This window comes from Stegostoma tigrinum, chromosome 1 (genome assembly GCF_030684315.1).
Source record: "Stegostoma tigrinum isolate sSteTig4 chromosome 1, sSteTig4.hap1, whole genome shotgun sequence".
Taxonomy (NCBI): domain Eukaryota; kingdom Metazoa; phylum Chordata; class Chondrichthyes; order Orectolobiformes; family Stegostomatidae; genus Stegostoma; species Stegostoma tigrinum.
In genome coordinates, this window is record NC_081354.1 from 54,349,613 (window position 1) to 54,371,478 (window position 21,866).

At 43.0% G+C, this 21,866-nt stretch overlaps 1 protein-coding gene across 2 annotated transcripts in view; it reads left to right on the forward strand.

Moving 5' to 3' along the window:
- LOC125455351 (caspase-6-like) overlaps positions 1–21,866 on the forward strand; it is a 41,011-nt gene that overhangs the window by 13,191 nt on the left and 5,954 nt on the right. For both annotated transcript variants that reach the window (XM_048537145.2, XM_048537154.2), the window contains 4 exons: positions 11,919–11,955; positions 15,472–15,621; positions 17,397–17,473; positions 21,417–21,592. In XM_048537145.2, the coding sequence (XP_048393102.1) occupies positions 11,919–11,955; positions 15,472–15,621; positions 17,397–17,473; positions 21,417–21,592 (440 nt within the window). The remainder of the gene's footprint in view (positions 1–11,918; positions 11,956–15,471; positions 15,622–17,396; positions 17,474–21,416; positions 21,593–21,866) is intronic.

Genomic DNA, 21,866 nt, shown 5'->3' on the forward strand with positions numbered 1-21,866 from the left:
GACAAGATCACTTTTTAAAAGCAGAACTATGTAAATTTTGATGTCTTTATCACCATTAAATCAAGACTATTTGTTTCTGTTTGATTGTTGATATTGTTTTGAGTATTGATGTTCCAATTGAAATTGTCCAGCTTAAGGTATGAGCTGCAGTATGAGGAAACGGAACCAGTGTAATTTAGTGATTTAGCTGAAACACTTTGCAATTGATTAGTTGAATTAGTTTAGTTCTCTTGCACTATTGAATGCTTTTATTTCCTAGCAAACACAGGAGCAAGACTAGGCCAGTCAGCCCTATTTCAATCTGACTCTTTGAATTTATATTGGAACAGAAGTAGTCCATTCAACCCATCAAGTCTGCGTTGCTGTTCAGTGAGATTGTGGCTGATCTGATCATCTTCAATTCTGCTTTCCTGCCCTTTCTCCATAACCCTCTGTCCTTACTGATTAAAAATCCGCTTATCTCAGCCTTGAATATATTTAACAACACAAACCTTCTGTGGCAAAGCATTCCTCAGATTCCCTACTCTTAGAATAAATTCCTACTCCCCTGTATTAAGTGGGGAACCCTAACTCTGGGATTGTACACCTTTGGTCCTAGACTCGCCCACAAGGGGAAACAACCTCTCAGCATCTACCCCGTCAAGCCCCTAAGAGTCCTCCTACATTTCCAAAACGTCAAGTCTCTATTTTGTAAAATAGGCCAAACCTATTCAATCTCTCAATCTTCTGTACTTGGGATCAACCTAGTAAACTCCCTCTGGCCTGCCTCCAAAGCTGGTATATCTTTCCCTTAGATAAAGAAACTAGAACTATTCACAGAATTCTACTAGTTCTTTGTATAGTTATAGCAGGACCTTTCTATTTCTATACAGTTTTCTATTTTATACTCCATTCCCTTTTGAAATAATGACTGACATTTTGTTCACTTGCTATGTTATCTGATGAAATGTCAGCTTTATTTGATTTATGCGTGAGGACCCCCCCCCCCCCCCCCCCCCACAACCCCTCTGTCACAGGAAGAATAGATGAGTTAAATATCATTTAAATTGAGGGAGACTACAGTAAAAACAGCAAATTGCATAACCTCTAATTTTTCCACCTTTTTTGCCCACATATTTAGCCTATCTGTATCCCTCTGTACACTGTCATTCTCACTATTTACCTTCCCATTTTACTTTTGTGTGATCTGATATATTGTGAATCCAGTACTGATCCCTGTGCCAATTTACTAATTACAAGTTGCCATTCTGAAAATGCCCCTCTTATTCCATCTCTCTGACTTGTATTATTTAATGAGTGCCCTATCCCTGTTAATATATTATCCCAAGCACAATGGGCTCTCAAGTAGTCTTGTTTGTGGTAGCTTATTGGTTAATCTTCAGAAACACAAACCTGTTGTATCCACTGCTTTGCCTTTTATCTATCCTGCTATTGCCACCTCAGGAAAAAAGGTGCATAATTCATTGGAGTGGAGTCACAGGTAGACAGGATGGTGAAGGAGGCATTTGGCATGTTTGTAAATCCTCAACCCACTTGACCTTCTGATCAAGATCCCTTTGTATTTTTGATAACCTTAAATCTTGCCCCTCTCACCTTAAACCTATTCCGTCTAGTTTTGGACTTCCCCACCCTGGGGAAAAAGACCTTGGCTTTTCACTATTATTGCGCTCATGACTTTATAAGCTTCTAGAAGCTTACCCCTCACTTTCTGACATCCCAGAGAAAAATGCCCCAGCTTATTCAGGCTCTGCTGGTAGCTTAAACCCTCCAGGCTTGTGTGCAGATACAATTCACAAGTTCAACAGCATCCATCCCATAGAAGGGCAAGCTGAGCTGAATGCAGTATTCTAATAGTGGCCTCACCAATGTCCTGTACAGCCCAAACATGGCATCCCAACTCCTATACTCAATGTTATGATCAAAGAAGGCAAGAGTGCCAAATAGTGTACTCCCAGCAATGTGATTCCTCCTATTTTTATCTTGACGTTCTACCTAGACTTAATTTGAGGAGCCTTTTAAGATGTTATCCCTCCTTACTGTATAAGGTGTATAAGGTTCTAAAAGGGGAGGGCGAACAGCCAGAAATCGTTACATATTGGCACTAATGATTTGGCCAGAAATAGGATTGAGGATATAAAAAGTGATTTCAGGGAGTTAGGATGGAAGCTGCAAAGCAGGACGAACAGAGTAGTGTTCTCTAGTTTACTACCGGTGCCACGAGATAGCGAGGTGAGGAACAGGGAGTGGGCGCAGCTTAACACGTGGCTTTGCAGCTGGTGTAGGAGGGAGGGCTTCAGATATGTAGATAATTGGGATGCCTTCTGGGGAAGGTGGGATCTGTACAAGAAGGACGGATTGCATCTGAACTGGAAGGGGACCAATGTCCGAGGTGGAAGGTTTGCTTGAGTAGTTCAAGAGGGTTTAAACTAGTATGGCAGGGGGCTGGGAACCTGAGCTGTACGCCGGAGGTGAGAGTTGATGCAGGTGAGGCAGTAGCAAGAGGTAGACCAGCTAGTGGGAAGGATTTTCCTGGGAAGGAACCAAGGGATCAGTTAAAGTGTGTTTGCTTTAACGCAAGGAGTATCAGGACTAAAAGTGATGAACTTAGAGCATGGATCAGTACCTGGTGCAATGATGTTGTGGCCATAACAGAGACATGGGTTTCTGAGGGGCAGGAATGATTGCTGCATGTTCCAGGGTTTAGAACATTTAAAAAGAATAGGGAGGGGGGGAAAAGAGGGAGGGGGTGTAGCACTACTAATCATAGAGGGTATCACAGCTACAGAAGCTTCCATTGTCGAGGAAGATCTTCCTACTGAGTCAGTATGGGTGGAAATTAGGAACAGCAAGGGAGTAAGTCACCTCACTAGGGGTTTACTACAGGCCCCCCAATAGCAGCAGGGAGACTGAAGAAAGCATAGGTCGACAGATTTTGGAAAAGTGTGGACGTAGTAGGGTTGTTGTAATGGGTGACTTTAACTTGCCTAATATTGATTGGAACCTCCTTCGAGCAGAAGATTTGAATGGAGCTGTTTTTGTAAGGTGTGTTCAGGAGGGTTTCCTAACTCAGTACGTTGACAGGCCAACGAGGGGAGAGGCTGCTCTAGACTTGGTGCTCGGAAACGAGCCGGGGCAGGTATCAGATCTTGTGGGAGAGCATTTTGGTGATAGTGACCATAACTGCCTCACATTCTACATAGCTATGGAGAAGGAGAGGATTAGGCAAAATGGGAGGATATTTAATTGGGGAAGAGGAAACTATGACGCGATTAGACATGAGTTAGGAAGCATGGACTGGGAGCAATTGTTCCATGGTAAGGGCACTATAGACATGTGGAGACTGTTTAAGGAACAGTTGTTGCGAGTGATGAGTAAATATGTCCCTCTGAGACAGTAAAGAAGGGGTAAGATAAAGGAACCTTGGATGACGAGAGCGGTGGAGCGTCTTGTGAAAAGGAAGAAGGTAGCTTACATAAGATGGAGGAAGCTAGGGTCAAGTTCAGCTAGAGAGGATTACACTCAGGCAAGGAAGGAGCTCAAATATGGTCTGAGGAGAGCCAGGAGGGGGCATGAGGCTTGGCAGAACGAATTAGGGAAAACACAGGTATTTTACACTTATGTGAGGAATAAGAGAATGGTCAAAGAAAGAGTAGGGCTGATCAGGGATAGCACAGGGAACTTGTGTGTGGAGTGTGAGGAGGTAGGGGAAGCCCTAAATGAGTTTTTTGCTTCTGTCTTTAAGAAAGAAACGAACTTTGTAGTGAATGAAACCTTTGAAGAGCAGGTGTGCATGCTGGAATGGATAGAGATAGAGGAAGCTGATGTGCTGAAAATTTTGTCAAACATTAAGATTGACAAGTCGCCAGGCCCGGACCAGATTTTTCCTCGGCTGCTTTGGGAAACGAGAAATGCAATTGCTTCGCCACTTGCGAAGATCTTTGCATCCTCGCTCTCCACTGGAGTCGTACCTGAGCACTGGAGAGAGGCAAATGTAATTCCTCCCTTCAAGAAATGAAATAAGGAAATCCCCGGCAATTACAGACCAGTAAGTCTCACGTCTGTCGTCTGCAAGGTGTTAGGAAGGATTCTGAGGGATAGGATTTATGACCATCTGGAAGAGCATGGCTTGATCAAATGCAGTCAACACGGCTTTGTGAGGGGCAGGTCATGCCTCACAAACCTTATCGAGTTCTTTGAGGATGTGACTAGAAAAGTTGACAAGGATCGAGCTGTGGATGTGGTGTATATGGACTTCAGTAAGGCATTTGATAAGGTTCCCCATGGAAGGCTCATTCAGAAGGTCGGGGGAATGGGATACAGGGGAACATAGCTGTCTGGATACAGAATTGGCTGGCCAACAGAAGACAGCGAGTGGTAGTAGAAGGAAAATATTCTGCCTGGAAGTCAGTGGTGAGTGGTGTTCCACAGGGCTCTGTCCTTGGGCCTCTACTGTTTGTAATTTTTATTAATGACTTGGATGAGGGGATTGAAGGATGGGTCAGCAAGTTTGCAGACGACGCAAAGGTTGGAGGTGTCGTTGACGGTATAGAGGGCTGTTGTAGGCTGCAGCGGGACATTGACAGGATGCAGAGATGGGCTGAGAGGTGGCAGATGGAGTTCAACCTGGATAAATGTGAGGTGATGCATTTTGTAAGGTCGAATTTGAAAGCTGAGTACAGGATTAAGGATGGGATTCTTGGCAGTGTGGAGGAACAGAGGGATCTTGGTGTGCAGATACATAGATCCCTTAAAATGGCCACCCAAGTGGACAGGGTTGTTAAGAAAGCATATGGTGTTTTGGCTTTCATTAGCAGGGGGATTGAGTTTAAGAGTCGTGAGATCTTGTTGCCGCTCTATAAAACTTTGGTTAGACCGCACTTGGAATACTGTGTCCAGTTCTGGTCACCCTATTATAGGAAAGATGTGGATGCTTTGGAGAGGGTTCAGAGGAGGTTTACCAGGATGCTGCCTGGACTGGAGGGCTTATCTTATGAAGAGAGGTTGACTGAGCTCGGACGTTTTTCATTGGAGAAAAGGAGGAGGAGAGGGGACCTAATTGAGGTATACAAGATAATGAGAGGCATAGATAGAGTTGATAGCCAGAGACTATTTCCCAGGGCAGAAATGTCTAACACGAGGGGTCATAGTTTTAAGCTGGTTGGAGGAAAGTATAGAGGGGATGTCAGAGGCGGGTTCTTCTCAGAGTTGTGAGAGCATGGAATGCGTTGCCAGCAGCAGTTGTGGAAGCAAGGTCACTGGGGACATTTAAGAGACTGCTGGACATGCATATGGTCACAGAAATTTGAGGGTACATACATGAGGATCAATGGTCGGCACAACATTGGGCTGAAGGGCCTGTTCTGTGCTGTACTGTTCTATGTTCTATGTTCTTACTGATGTAATTGATTTCCTGATAAACATTGTAATATTCCTTGCTGTTTTACCTCCATCTCTGTCTCACCTGAAGATATTAGAAACAGGAATCAGAGCAAACAATCCTGCCCCTTTCTCAACAATGTCTGTGATTTCAATTGTGTCATCGCCCCCGCCCCAAAACCATATATTAACTTGTACTCTCAACTCATCTGCCTTTTTCATCGAATTCCAAAACTCACTTGTGCCTTAACTGGCTGATCATTTCTATGCCAGATAACAAAGTTTAGAGCTGAATGAACACAGCAGGCCAAGCAGCATCTCAGGAGCACAAAAGCTGACGTTTTGGGCCTAGACCCTTCATCAGAGGGGGATTGGGAGAGGGTTCTGAAGTAAAATAGGGAGAGAGGGGTGGTAGACCGAAGATGGGGAGATAAAAGAAGATAGGTAGGGAGGGAATAGGTCAGCCCAGGGAGGACGGACAGGTCGAGGAGGTGGGATGAGGTTAGTAGGTAGGGGTGGGAGGAGGGGATAGGTGAGTGGAAGAAGAGGTTAGGGAGGCGGGGACAATCTGGGCTGGTTTTGGGATACAGTGGGGAGAGGGGATGAGCTGGGCTGGTTTTGGGATGCAGTGGGGGAAGGGGAGATTTTGAAGCTTGTGATGTCCACATTGATACCATTGGGCTGCAGGGTTCCCAAGCGGAATGTGAGTTGCTGTTCCTGCAACCTTTGGGTGGCATCATTGTGGCAACGCAGGAGGCCATGATGGACATGCCGCCTAAGGAATGGGAGGGGGAGTTAAAATGGTTCATGACTGGGAGGTGCAGTTGTTTATTGCGAACCGAGCAGAAGTGTTCTGCAAAGCGATCCCCAAGCCTCTGCTTGGTTTCCCCAATGTAGAGGAAGCCACAGTGGATGCAGTACACCACATTGGCAGATGTGCAGGTGAACATCTGCTTAATATGGAAAGTCATCTTGGGGCCTGAGATGGGGGTGTGGGAGGAGGTGTGGGGGCAAGTGTAGCACTTCCTGCTGTTGCAGGGGAAGGTGCCCGGTGTGGTGGGGTTGGAGGGGAGTGTGGAGTGGACCAGGGAGTCACAGAGAGAGTGGTCCCTCCGGAAAGCAGACAAGGGTGGGGATGGAAAAATGTCTTAAGTGGTGGGGTCGGATTGTAGATGGCGGAAGTGTCGGAGAATGATGCGTTGCATCCAGAGGTGGTTGGGGTGATATGTGAGGACGAGGGGGATCCTCTTCGGGCGGTTGTTGTGGGAGACACGGTCATGGTTGTTCTCGATCACTCTGGGGCGGTGGGGTAGGGGGGCTGTGGTGAGTGTTGCGGTCCTTGAAGAACGTGGACGTCTAGGATGTGTGGGAGTGGAATGCTTCATCCTGGGACCAGATGTGGCGGAGGTGAAGGAATTGGGAATAGGGGATGGAATTTTTGTTGGAGGAGGTGTATTCTAGGTAGCTGTGGGAGTCAGTGGGTTTGAAATGGACATCAGTTTCTAGCTGGTTACCTGAGATGGAGACAGAGGTCCAGGAAGGTGAGGGATGTGTTGGAGATGGCCCAGGTGGACTTGAGGTTGGGGTGGAAGATGTTGAAGTGGATGAACTGTTCGAGCTCGTCTTGGGAGCAAGAGGTGGCGCCGATACAGTCATCAATGTAACGGAGGAAGAGGTGGAGTTTAGGGCTGTGTAGGTGCGGAAGAGGGACTGTTCCACATAACCTACAAAGAGGCAGGCATAGCTTGGGCCCATGCGGGTGCCCGTGGCCACCCCCTTTGTCTGTAGGAAGTGAGAGGAATTGAAAGAGAAGTTGTTGAGGGTGAGGACGAGTTCGGCTAGGCGGATGAGGGTGTCGGTGGAGGGTGACTGGTCAGGCCTGTGGGACAGGAAGAAGCGGAGGCTTTTAGGCCATCTGCAAGAGGAATACAGGTGTATAGGGACTGGACGTCCTTGTTGAAAATGAGGTGTTGGAGACCAGGGAATTTGGAAGTTCTGGAGGAGTTGGCGGGCATGGGTGGTGTCGCGGACATAGCTGGGGAGTTCCTGGACCAAGGGGGTGGAGATGAGTTTGGTGGGGCAGGAGCAGGCTGAAACAATAGGTCGACCAGGGCAGGCGGGTTTGTGGATTTTGGGAAGGAGATAGAAGTGAGCGGTGCGGGGTTGGGGAACAATAAGGTTGGAGGCTGTGTGTGGGAGGTCCCCTGAGGTGATGAGGCCATGGATTGTATTGGAGATGATGGTTTGATGCTCGGGGGTGGGGTCATGATCAAGGGGGCGGTAGGAGGAGGTTTCGGAGAGTTGGCGTTTGGCCTCGGCGATGTAGAGGTCAGTGCGCCATACTACCACTGCCTCCCTTGTCTGCGGGTTTGATGGTGAGGTTGGGGTTGGAGTGGAGGGCGGCCCGTTCTGTTGGGGAGAGGTTGGAGTGGGTGAGAGAGGTGGAGAGGTTGAGGCAGTTGATGTCTCGACGGAAGTTGGAGATGAAGAGGTCGAGGGAGGGTCGGAGGCCTGGGGATGGTGTCCAGGAGGAGAACTTGTGTTGGAGGCAGATGAAGTGGTCAGTGGAGGGAGGGTTGGGCTCCCAGTTAAAGAAGTAAGTGTGGAGGTGAAGGTGGCGGAAAAACTGCTCGATGTCCAAACGTGACTGGTATTCGTTGATGTGTGGTTGTAGGGGGACAAAGATGAGCCCCTTGCTGAGGACTGGCCATTCGTCCTCAGTGGGAGGTCTGGGGGGATGGTGAAGATTCAGCAGCGCTCAGTGTAGCTGTTTTCTCTAGGGTTGCTGGCTGTGGGCGGAGTTGCGGAGGGAGGGGCGGCATGGGCAGCGGTGAGGGTGATGTGTGTGGTGTTAGTTCTGGAAGTGGAGGTGGTGACTGCAGCAGCAGTCGCGTTCGTGGTCCTGGAAGTGGTGTGCCCACTGGTGGCGGATGTGACGTCATTGGTCGGCTCACCGGCCGTGTCCTCATGGTCAGTGGTGGGGGAGGTGCAGGGACAGGATTGGGAGTTGGGGGAATCCTTTTTTAAGGTGGCAGGAGCCAGTGAGTTTGTTGTAGTTACGATTTTTGGTGTCCAGTAAAGCTGAGTAGAACTGGGTGTTCAGTCTGTGGATCCTGCAGAGGATAAAAAACAGGAGAGGTCCTTTGCAGGTCTGGGAGAAGGAGGCTCTGAGCTGGGGTAGGCTGGAATGCAGTGCCTGGAGATGCCAGCGCATGGCTGCGATTGTCAGTTTCAGGACTCGCAGGGAGAAATGTTGCTGAAGGGTCTGAATCCTCTGGATGTAGAGGTGGTCACGGTTGGGGCCAAATTGAGAAGGCTGGAAAGTAGACTGTAGTCCATTGGGGATGATCCAGTTCTGTAGGCAGGTGCTGAGGAAGGTGATGTGGCTGTGGCATCTGGTTTGCTTTAGGATGTGGTCGAGCAGTTTCAAGGCTGAAGAGATTACAAGAGAGTTGCAGTGGGAGAGAGATTCCCTGAGGTTGGTCCGGAGGGAGGAGGATAACTTCTTCAGGTTAGGCATCCCTGGAAGAGGCTTCACAGTATCTCTGACCATTTCTATGCCACCTTGTCTCCCTTGCTGTATGCACTAATTTTGGCTGTTTATTTCCCCAATTGAACTTTCTCTCAGGATCTCCCCTGCCCGACCAAGTTTCTCCGAACCCTCCCCAACAACACCAACAAACCCCCTGCAGAGATGCTGGTCCATTTCTGGTTCAGGAGCAACATGTACAGGTCCCACAACCCCTAAACAATCTGTGTCACAAATCCTAAAGCCACCCTCTTGTGTTGGGCCTCCAGCCACATGTTCATTTGTATTTGAAGGCTTATTAGCACCTGGCACTAAAATCCAGCGATGATAACTACTTTTTTTGGGTCTTGTTAATCTATTTCCTAGCTACGTAAATTCTGCTTGCAGGCCCTCATCCTCTCTTTTTTGTTCTAGCAATATTGTTAATATGATCTGTTTGTTTTTCTACCCCCCCCCCCACCCACCCCAACCCTTCAAAATACCATGCAGCCATTCATTGACCGTGTCCTTCAGTGGTTTTACTGCTTCTGTTCTAACAAGTACCTTTCTAGTTTTGGTACATCTTGTTTAATGAATGGACAGTTTTGCACATTGTTTGTCTGATAGCTAAGTGGTCTGAATTTTACTTAAGTAAATGAAGTGTTACTTTTTTGTGTTGCTAATCATGGGAATCCGTAATCACGTGAAATCTGATTTATTGCTACTGTCTGAGATAATGGGAACTGCAGATGCTGGAGATTCCAAGATAATAAAATGTGAGGCTGGATGAACACAGCAGGCCAAGCAGCATCTCAGGAGCACAAAAGCTGACGTTTCGGGCCTAGACCCTTCATCAGAGCCTCTGATGAAGGGTCTAGGCCCGAAATGTCAGCTTTTGTGCTCCTGAGATGCTGCTTGGCCTGCTGTGTTCATCCAGCCTCACATTTTATTATATTGCTACTGTCTACCTTTTTGTGTTTTTCATGGTTAAATCAACTTGGTTAGTTGTACTTCTGGCTACACATTTCAATACTATTTGGATAACTCCACAATAATGTAAGGGTATGCTAGTGATCTTGTGCTAATTCAGTGAACAAAATGTAGAGCCATAAAGGTTTCCTTTGTCTGGGTACTGTGGCATAGAGATAACATGATCCACAAGGAGCATGAGTTCATGGTGATCTTCGTCAGTAGCTGTTAGACTGCCAACTGATGGAGCCCCAAAAATCCATAATAACCACATTTCTTATTACCTCCTGTTACAAGATTTTGGATGCACAGAATTTCCTCCTGATTTTAAAAACAAGACCTAGATGGTTATATTTTAAATTTAGTGTTAATGGGAATTTGAGAGATTATGCCCTTTGGTAGGAATGGTAGAGGCATTTTCCAAATGGGAAAAGGCTTTGGAAATCTGAAACTCAAAGGGATTTAAGGTAATCCTAAATTGGGACTCGAGGTTAATCTTTAGTTTCACTTTGCTGTTAGGAAGGCAAGTGTAACGTTAGCGTTCAATTTGAGAGGGCTAAATGCAAGAACAAGGATGTACTGCTGATGCTGTATAAGGCTATGGTCAGACCGCATTTGAAATGTTTGTGAGCAGTTTTGAACCTCATGTAAATAAGGATGGATGTGCTGGTGTTGAAAGGGGCCCACCGAAGGTTTACAGGAATGATCCTGGAAATGAAGGGCTTGCTGTGTGAGAGGGGAATGAGGCTCTGGGTCTGTACTTAATGGGGCTTAGAAAGATGAGGGGATCTCACTCTAACTTCTCAAGAAAATTTGAGAGGCCCGGATAGAGGGGGCTTGGTGATGGTGGTTCCATTGCTAGAGTCTAGGACCCATGTGCACAATCTGAGTGAAGGATCAACCCTTTAGAATTGAGATAAGAAATTTCTTCAGCCAGAGGGTGGTGAATCTGTGAAACTCATTGCCACAGAAGACTGTAGAGGCCAAATCATTGAGTGTATGCAAGACAGACCAGTTCTTGACTAGTAAGGAAATCAAAGGTTTCTGGGAGAAGGCAGGAGAATGAGATTGAGAAAAGCATCACTGTGCGGGGGTGGAATGCTGGCCCAGTGATTAGTATGCTGTTTCACAGTGCCAGGGATCTGGATTCCATTCTAGCCTTTGGTGACTGTGTGTGGTATTTGCATGTTCTCCAGTTGTCTGAGTTCTGCTGGCTGTTCTGGTTTCCTCCCACAGTCCACAGATGTGTAGGTTAGGTAGATTTAGCTATGCTAAATTGTCCATAGAGTCCAGGGATGTGAGGCTATGTGGATTAGCTATAGTAAATGAGGGGTTACAGGGATAGGGTAGGGCCCTGGGTTTTGGTGGGATATTCTTTAGAGGGTTGGTGCAGGCCCGATGGGCTGAATTGCTTCTCCACACTGTAGGGATTCCATGATCAAATGGTTAAATGGTGTAGTTCTGCTCCTGATTCTTATGGTTTTATAGTTGGTGAGAAGGGCAACAGTACTGGTGCAGTTTAATCTCAGTAATTGGTAAACTGACTGTACAAGCATTTGTTGCTCGCTCTAATGACATCTTCCCATTTCTGAAACAGCATATTCTATTCTAAATGAGGAGGGTGTGAGTGGTTTCCTCACTATATCCTGACTGTCCTGCTGGTGGCCAGTCATTTGTGCGTCTGTATTTTGGGTCTGCTTCCCCATTTATTTCCTAAGATCCCTGCTTTAGTTTGCTTGCAGACTTTTTTTTCCCCTCTAAGTGTTAAAATTCTTCTGAAAGTGGGACTAAGTTTATGTTCATCATGCCCCTCTACAAAGTGCTATTTCTAAACAAAAATTAACTAATCAAACTTTGTTATGAATATGTAGACTTTTAGATGAAGTGAATAAATTTGATGCAGAAGTTGATATTAGCGTTGGAGAACTTATGAAGTACTGATTATCAACTACATTAATCAAATCTGCAAGGTCTAAGCAGCTGATGCATGCATACAACTGGTAGAACAATTCTCCAAACATTTGTTATTAGTTTGTACTAATGGTAATTTGTCTCTTTTTTTTAGTTGTCTGTGAAGTCGATTTTCCAACAATTCTGCGAAGGTATACATTTTTTTTGAACCAAAACAATAATATACCTCAATTTTATAACATTCACTTTCAAGTCATTTCAAATCATTGTTTGTTGGAAGAGAGGGAAATACCATGCAGGGTTGCCGATTCTGGCCAGGTGTTTCCTTGATGGTTTCATCATACAGTCTCTAACTGCTCACCCACCATTGGTCCACCTCATAGGCACATGTCCAATTGGCCAGAATAAGACAATAGGGCGACTTTATCTTGGGTATTCTTAGTGAAACAGCCTTCTCCATCCCATATCTGATGTTTGATAATTAATAAATGAAACTTTTCAAAAGGTAAAAACACACAACTTTGTTCAAATCCCCTTTATGATATCCAGTAATGGTGAAGTAGCAAAGAGGTTCTGTACTGGAGGTCTAGATTTAAGTGTCCATAAAATTTCTTCTTCCAGAGTGTAGCAGGTCTCTGGGGTTAGCTGCCCAATTTTGCTAATTGAGGAAGAAACACTCAATTTAAGAGGAACCTGGATCCACAACCAAAGTGCATTAACCTACATGGCTACAGACCAGGTGCTGTTAAGTGGAATTAAAATAAGCAGCCAGTTTATTCAGCCGGTGCAGATGTAATTAGCTGAATGCCTCTTTCTTTGTTGTAAAGTTCTGATTTGTAGACCTTAATCTTCAATTCTAGAGGTTTCCATATCAATTCCGGAGGGTTGATCACCAAAGTAAATGAAGTAATGTCTCTAAGACGATGACTCGGTCATAGGTGATCAGTCATGTGTTCCAATTTAATACCAGATTTTTGACATTGTCTGCATTTTTAACTGGTATAAAAGATAAATCAGTACGAGGTGTATTACATTTATCATGTTTCTCCAAATCAGTTAAAGGTGTCTTTTTATTTTGCTTATTCTCCCCATTCTCCACCTATGCTAATGGTGCAACAGTGATAGATCATTGATCCTTGCACAATTAATTAATGCTGAAGAATGAGAAACTGCATGGAATTAAATAGAGCAGTAAACATACAGCAATGTTTATCAGTATGCCACAAAGACATTTTTGAAAGACTTTATTGATGGTCCAAGAGGCTTTTGAAGCAAAATACAAATTTTGGCATTGGATATAAATAAAAATTGGAAATCAAATGTTGAAATGATCTTTGTGTACTTAATATTGAAAAGAAAATTCATTCCTTGGCTTGGTGTGGTGTTTTTAGCATGTTTTAATGTTTATTTCTGCAACATTTACAATTTTTATTTTAAAAGAATAGATAAATAATACCTTGTTAATTCTATATTTTGCAGTGTCTCATGTACTTGTTCAAAGTGATCATGAATGGAGTGGGAATGTATATATTTACTTAATTAAATAGATTGAGAATAAAAGGATTATGTCAGAAATAGTGAGAAATGATTTTTAAAAATTCAATCAATACAAGGAGGAAATATGCCCTGGTCTTGCTAATGTGTAATTCTACATCCCAGCAAAATGGTTGACTTTTAGTTGCCCCCTCAAATGCCCAGCAATGCTCACACCTTGTGAATGATATTACAAATGAGAATAAAAGCAAGATCATGTTTGATCTTCGATTTAAATAGATGCAGAATTTGTTGCTTCATTACTAAGTTGTTTTTGTGGTTTGGCCAGATGTATGAGTGTATTAGTTCTGGGCCCTCAACTATTTATCACCCAAATTGATGACTTGGATGAAGGTACAGAATGTATGATTGTGTAAAATTTGCTGATAACAAAGATAGGAAATAGGTGGAATCTGGAAAGAGTAGTAAATGGATTGTGAAGGGTCGAAAATTTGGCAGATGGAGCATAATGTAGGAAAATGTAAACTTGGTGACTTTAGCAGGAACGGTAGGAAAGAAACCTATTTTACAAATTTGAGAGATTGTAGTATTTTGGAAGATTGCAGAACTTTGAGGCGGCGAAAGATCTGGGTATCCCGGTATCATAAAAGATCAGCATAGGTGGTGGCCATTCGGTCCATCAAGCCTCCTCTGCCATTCACTGAGATCATAGCTGATCTGATGACCCTCAACCCTCAACTCCTTGAATCACAAACTTAGTATGCAGATACAGCAGGTGATTAGAAAGACAGAAGAAATGCTGCTGTATATGACAAGGGGATTGGAATGAAAATGTAGGATTATTTTTACTACATTAATATAGGAGATTGAGATCACACCTAGACTATCACTTAAAGTTTTGGTGTCCTTCGTTAGGTAAGGACACAATTGTTCTACAAAGCTTAAGATGATTCCTTGGAATAAGGGCTGCCTTTTGAGAAAGGTTAGACAAATGAGACCTGTATTGGTGTTTAGAAGAATGTTAACTTTTTTTATTGAAATATGTAAGATCCTGGGTGACTTGATGGGGGTTGATAATTAATAAAAGGATATTTCTCCTTCCGGGTAATATCAGAACTGGGGAATGCAGTTCTTTTTTATCCAAAGCACTTTCCCTTTTAAGGCATAGATGAGAATTTTTGTTTCTTGTGGGTTGTAAGTTGTTTTTTGGAATTCTTCCGTAGAGAGTTGTAGAGGCAGATTCATTGAATATTTTTAACGAAGAGGTAGACTGATTTGTAAACTAAGTAGGTATAGGTAGCCATGAAAGTGGATTGAGACCAAAATCCGATTAACCATGGTCACACGAGGATTCAGGAGTGAAATGACTTTGCACCTTCTGACTCTTACGTTCTTGTGTTGGTAGATGAGAATTTATTTCAAGTACTTTTTTCAGGCTAAAAGCTTCTTACCTTTTTTAAATGCAAAAGAAAGATGGCATTTAAGTGGGTGGCTGTAAAAATGGTCCCAGTTGTAACCTGTTACGTTTACCGTTTGGAGGGTTAATCTTGCTAAATTTTTCCTTGGTCAACACTTTAACCAATGAGAGCTAAAGAATTCATTGCAGAACATGTTTGTGAAACTCCTTGAATAGATGGATTTTCTTCCCTTGAAATTATGCTGTATCATGCAGAGGATAAGCTGCATGATGAAATATCTTGTGTAGAAACAAAATAGACAGCACTGGGAACAATGTAATTAGGATTGGCAGTTGCTACTTTCTTTAAAAATTGACACTTTTTATTGTTTTGGGGAAACAAATCTCACCCATTGTTTTGGGAATAACACGAATTGTTTTTGAGTGGTATAATAGAACAGAAGAGATTAGCTCCTAAGTTGTTGAATGATAATATATAACCCGGGGAAAAGATTGAAGTGCATTTTACTTCACAGAAACCAAAACAAAACAAAACTGTACATGCATACAGCCAACCAATCATCATGTGTATGCAGCATCAGTGTTGGTTACTCTGTTTGAATTGTTGTGTCTTGGGTGCAAGATGAAAAGATTCAACAGAATGTGTGTATTTTTCAACAATAAGCATCTTTTGGTGCTCTAATTGAAGGTGTCATCTTGTTTTCATCAACATTTAGTCAACACAGAAACTGTTAGTCAAAAGTTTGGCAGACGTTATTACTTCATTGTTCTCAATTTGTCTGAACTTTTGTTACAGCAATGATGTCATGGATCCATCTGTTGAATACAACATGAAACACAGCAGGCGGGGGATTGCTTTAATCTTCAACCATGAGCGCTTTTTCTGGTACCTCGGTTTACCTGAAAGAGGAGGAACAAATGCTGATAGATTCAATCTGGATAGAAGGTATATTAGACTGTTTGTTGTAAAGCTGCATTAATCGGTGACTTGTCAGGAAAATAAGAGCATGCAGATGTTGTGGACCAGACCAAACCCCCTCAAAATATAACCAAGGAGACAGCCTAGACCCTAACTTTTACTTACAGACATATGTTAAGATGCTGCATCCCAGATGTGATTCGATTGGTCACACTACTCTGCTTTAAGCAAAACATACTTTATTCTTGTGTGACAGTTAAAATACAAACAAAAAGAATTGGTATAATTTTAACTCTATATTGGAAAACTTAATTATGGATCATTTAACGATTACTATATTTGAATAATTGCTGTTTAATATCCATAATTACAGCCTTGCCAAAAGCAAATTTGGTAAAATAGATTGCCTCAAACAGAAGGAAAGAACATGAAGACAAATTTCTGGCAGAGAGAGAACTCTTGCCATCTGCTGTGGCAGAGAGATGTATGACAACTTCCACAGCCAACCTCAAAATGCTAACAAGTCCTGAAAGCTAAACTAAACCTCTTGTTCTGTGGGGGCATGATTGTACCCATTTGTACTGCTCCTATTATTCTAACTTTTTTTAATAAAAGATCCAGAGCCTCACAAGCTGTTCACTTTTTATTGGCTTGGAAAAGGCAACTTGGCAACTGTGTTAAAACCTCCATTCAAAAAAAAGGATAAAAGGCACCTCTTAAAAGCTGTAGCACTGTTACACCGTGCATACAGCAGTTCTGCAGTAATATGCATTTTGTCAATGTGAATTGGCTGTAAAAAACCGAACTTGTTGGCTATAACGTGATTCCATCAGTGCGTGGAGGAGTACGTATCGACATCAGTGTTAGCGCTGAAAATGTCTCTGCACTGGCGTCACCAAGATCATTTTGCGGGCTTTGTTGTGAAATGCTTTCTGTGAGAGGTACTGTACAACCTCCTTCCCCCATCAAGTCAACTTGACATTTTTTCAAGGTAAAGTGTTAAATTTTTTGTTTCATTCTTGGATATGAATTGAACACTTATTCAAATTATGCTTTCCTTTGTTTAGGCTTTGAGTGATTTTTCTCTTTTTGTTCTTTGGTTTGCCCCAAATCCACTTTACCCACAGGCCCTGGTATTTCTGTAGCGTGATTTTCTATAACATGCCGTTGCACAGGAATGCAACTGTCACATTATAGCAGAACTGACTGTACTCTGCAACCCAACAGTTTGTGTGACAAGGAGCAGATTATTTGCATTCTTGCAAATAAGCACAAATTGCAGGATGATGTATGCCCTCTCATGTTAGCATGAAAGTGGGAGCTTGACTTCACCTTAGTTCATTCCTACATTTATTTTCTAATTGGGATACCAATTCTACCCGTAAGATTTAAAATTAATTTGAATAACATGCATTTAAAAAGTTGACCTAAAATAAGAATCGGGTCATGTGATACCTTTTTAGGTTAAATGCCCTAGCTGGAAGTTTAGGCATGTATAGGCTTGCACTCCTTTTGTAAGGAGCTAGCAATTTTATGTAAGGGGCTTCATCAGCATTCTGCTTAAGTGGGGTAGAATTTTGGTTTGCTGATGCATTTCTTGCACAAGTAGTAATTTATTTTGAAGTAGAGCACTTCATGGACATCACCCTAGACTGACTCTCCACGTCGAATCAGAATAGGTATTGGCTTATTTTAATTGTTCATGGTGGGAATTATGGCTAGTAAAAAAGACCCTAAGGATATGATTAAAGAAAGAGAAACTTGCAGATGAAGTAGTCACCATGTGTTTTTGTTTTAAATAGGTTAAGAGATCTGGGGTTTGATGTACGTGTTTATGATAATTACAAATCATCAGAAGTGTTGCAGATAATTCACGAAGGTAACGCCACTTACTTTTCCTGTATTTTTGGTAAATGGTGAATGCTTTGCTTTGCTGGGGTCCTCAGTCTAAGTGTGCATTTCAGTAGAGCAACTGCATCATGAATACATCAGAAATAGGAGCAAAAATTCAGTCACTTGAGCCTGCCTCACCATTCAACAAGGTCATTACTGATCTGCCCGGGTATCAACCCTTTCTCATGCGAGCTCATTGTAGCTGTTAAAGCTCTGATACTTTAAAATATCAATGTCACTCATCTACAATGATCTAGCCTCCATAACTGAGGTAGAGAATTCCATACATTTACTTCTCTGGTAGAAGAGAAACACTAACAAATAAAGGTCTAACCTGTTTAGCTGTTCTTGGTAAATCGTGCCTTCATCCTGGGAATCAACTGACTGAATGTCTTTATAATGGATATATTAGCATAGGAGGCTGTTCATAAATGCAGGGAGCAAAACTCCACTTTGGCCTCAACACCAAGATAACAATGTGAAGCTGGATGAACACAGCAGGCCAAGCAGCATCTCAGGAGCACAAAAGCTGACGTTTTGGGCCTAGACCCTTCATCAGAGAGGGGGATGGGGAGAGGGTTCTGAAATAAATAGGGAGAGAGGGGGAGGCGGACCAAAGATGGAGAGAGGAGAAGATAAGTGGAAAGGAGAGTATAGGTGGGGAGGGGATTAGTTGGGGAGGATGGACAGGTCAGGGAGGCGGGTTGAGGTGGGAGGAGGGGATAGGTGAGAGGAAGAACAGGTTAGGGAGGCGGGGATGAGCTGGGCTGGTTTTGTAATGCAGTGGGGGCAGGGGACGAGCTGGGCTGGTTTTGGGATGCAGTGGGGGAGGGGGAGATTTTGACGCTTGTGAAATCCACATTGATACCATTGGGCTGCAGGGTTCCCAAGCGGAATATGAGTTGCTGTTCCTGCAATCCTCGGGTGGCTTCATTGTGGCACTGCAGGAGGTCCATGATGGTGGACATGTAGTCTAAGGAATGGGAGGGGGAGTTAAAATGATTCGCGACTGGGAGGTTCGCAATAAACAACCGCACCTCCCAGTCGCGAACCTTTTTAACTCCCCCTCCCATTATATCCTGAAAAGGAGGGGAGGCCTTGGAAAGCAAATTTAGGAATAGTTCTTAACAGCTTAGCAGCATGTAAAATATTAAAGAATAAAGAATTAAAGTGGAATATTGTTATGTGGAAAGCCTGGATCAACTGGGCTTTTAGTCAGTTGAATTTAGAATGAGGACGTCTTTATAGATACAAAATCTTGATAGGACTGAATAAACTAGATGTGAGAAGAATGTTCCTGAATCTTGAAGTCCAGAACAAGGGGTCACAGCCTAAGAATAAAGAGTAAGCCATTCAGGTCTGAGATGAATTTCTTCACTCAGAATTGTGAACCTGGGGAATTCTCTCCCACAGGAAGCTGCTGAGAACTGTTTGTTTGATATATTCAAGAGGGAGCTGGATGTGGCCCTTGCAGTTAAAGGGGTCCAAGGGTATGGAGAGAAAGTGGGAATGGGATGCTAAGATTGCTTGATCAGCCATGACTATATTGAATGGTGGCGCTCACAGGGCTGAATGGTCTGCACCCATTTTCTGTTTTCTATATTGTTTTGAGATTGCCTAATTACAGATTAGGATTAATGTGTAGACAGGGTTGAGAGGCTGAATGGCCTGTTCCTCTTAGTGTTTTCCTATGTAAGGAGGAGTCTGTTGTTAATTAAGCTTCAGTCAATGGTGTGATGTTAGTTCTTCACCTGCAGTAAGGTGCAGACTAATGACTTATTGTTTGAAAGTGAATTTCGGTTCTAGAGGGAATTGTAAAGCGGCAATCTCTTGTCTGAATCCAAAAGAAAAGTGGATAATGAGCAGATGGGGAGGCCATTGATGTAATCATTCCCTAGTGGATGCACTTACTGGGAAGATTGGAGGAGAGGAAGTATTTTTGCTTGCTGTTTCTAAGGATGCAGTGATAAATATCTCCAATGGGCCCTTCAGACAACAGGCATATATCTATCCAAGAGACATTCAAACCTGGCTGTGTGATGAGCTGGTATCCCCATGTTATATGCCAACCAAACCTTGACCAAGCTCTTTCATTTGGCAGTCAATTTACATCAGCCTCACAGCTTTTATTATCCCACTCTCATTTGTAATTTAGGCAGTTGTGGACATTACATTCACTCTCTTCTAAATCATTTTATCTAGTTAAACAGTACACATATATTTGGTTCTGAAACTCTAAGCCTGTGTTCAGTTTGTTCTGATGAAATGAGCCCACTGCAGGGGGTGAAAATGTTTTCTTTCCCCCTCAAAATATTAACCAGTTGGCATTTTCTACAATGCTTGCGGTGGCATGATAGAGCATAGACCAGCACAGTTCAGGCTCTTCAACCCATGATGTGCTGACCTATTATCCTACTAAGATCAATCTATTCTGCATCCCCTACATTTTACTATCCTCCACAGGAGGGGGCCTGTATCGTGTCTGTACTGATTCAACAATGAGCATAATTACATGCTGCTAATTGGGCTGTTTCTTCCCCATACCTTTGCACATTATTTCCATCAAAATTATCGTCCAACATTCTCAACTGCCGCAATTGGACCTGCCTTGATTACGTTTCCAGGCAATGCTTTCTAAACGCTAACCTCTTACTGTGTGTCGGGGTGGGGGGGTGGCGAAAGAAACGTTTTTCTCACCTCATCTTTGCTTGCTTTACAAATCACTTTTTAAACTTTTGTGCCCTCTAGTTCTTGACCCTTTTACAGTTGGGAACAGTTTCTACTTATCTTGTCGATCCTTTTCACCCCATCCACCGTCTCAATTTTGAAAACCTCAATCAGATCTCCTCTTAGCCTTGACTCAAAGGAGAACAGTCCCAATCTCCAGTCTATCATCAGCAGTTTCTCATCTGTAGAGCCACTCTTGTAAATCGCTTCTGCACTTCCTCCGAAATATTCACATCCTTCCTATAATGTGACACCCAGAACTGTATGCATTACTCCAGCTGTTGTCTAACGAGTGTCTAATGCAAGTTCAGCATCTTCTCCTGGCTCTCATATTCTACGCCCTATTAATAAAGCCCAGGGCGCACTATACTTTGAACCTTTCCTTCCAGCATTTCAGAAATTAGAAAATACTGGAAATGCTACAAGTCTGTGAGCACATTAGGGAAATGATTCACATTTCAAGTAAAACCCTTTATCAAAATTCAGTATTGAAAAATAGCAATTTCATAGAGGAGATTGATTAATGCTACTTATTCAACTTTGCTTTAACAGCTTTATCTCCTGGTTTTCTGATCTTCGTAAATGGTGTTGACTTCCCTGTTTTAGAAAATGATGACATGTTCCAGTGTTCTCTATTTTCAGTATCAGCAGATAAAGGCTCAATGGCTCCTCCAGTTTTTTGCCAATGCTCCTCTGTGTGAGCAACTTCTAAATATATTGATGTCTCATCTTGGCGTGCACATGAATCAGTGTCCTGTTTGGGACTCAGTGAATAAACTGGTCTGAAGGCTTTTGAGGAACTAGCATTAGGAGAAGTGCTGGTGGATATTGTAGAGCCAAACTTTTATAGCCCAATTGGGCTATATCTGCCATTCAGGGGAGAACCTGAGATCTAGGGAGGCCTGAAGAATGTGTCTGTGTGTTTTGGAATCTCCTCCTCCTCCTAGAACAAAGGAATGTTTTTAGAAAATTTGCATTTCCTAACCCCCCTCTTTTTAGAATTAGTCTGTCCAGAAATACCCACGAACTGGCTCAGCCATTTGAATAATACTCAAATCTTTTGAAAAATGTACCAGTTCACCTCAAAGTAAACCTGTTGACTGATTGCAAAGTTCAGTTTCAATGCATTGTACGCTCCTATAATTTATTCTTGGTTTTGGGTAACTTCAGAGCTTTTAATATGTTCTTTTGTTTTCCCATAGTGGCTACTTCAGATCACTCTGACGCGGACTGCTTTTTATGTGTCTTTCTTAGTCATGGGGAGAACAATCACATTTTTGCTTTTGATGCAAAAATAAACTTGCAAGAAATAACTGAGCGTTTCAGAGGTGACAAATGCCCTTCTCTGGTTGGAAAGCCTAAAATATTTATTATTCAGGTAGAGTGAATCTACTTGTTTTTTTTAAATGGTGAAATGTGGAAATTGTTTGTTTGCCTGTGCTCCTCTTATTCTTGAAGTACTTCGGTTTCATAATTCAGCATTTTATCTATAATTGCTATGAAATAATTTAATTGTATGGCTTGGGTCTTCTGTACAGAAAATCCATAAACCTTATCTCGAAAGAGGTGACTGAGACTGTTACTACATGCATATAAAGTGATTATTTCCACAAAGAGAACTTGAATAACTTAGTCCACAATCACCTTTTTGT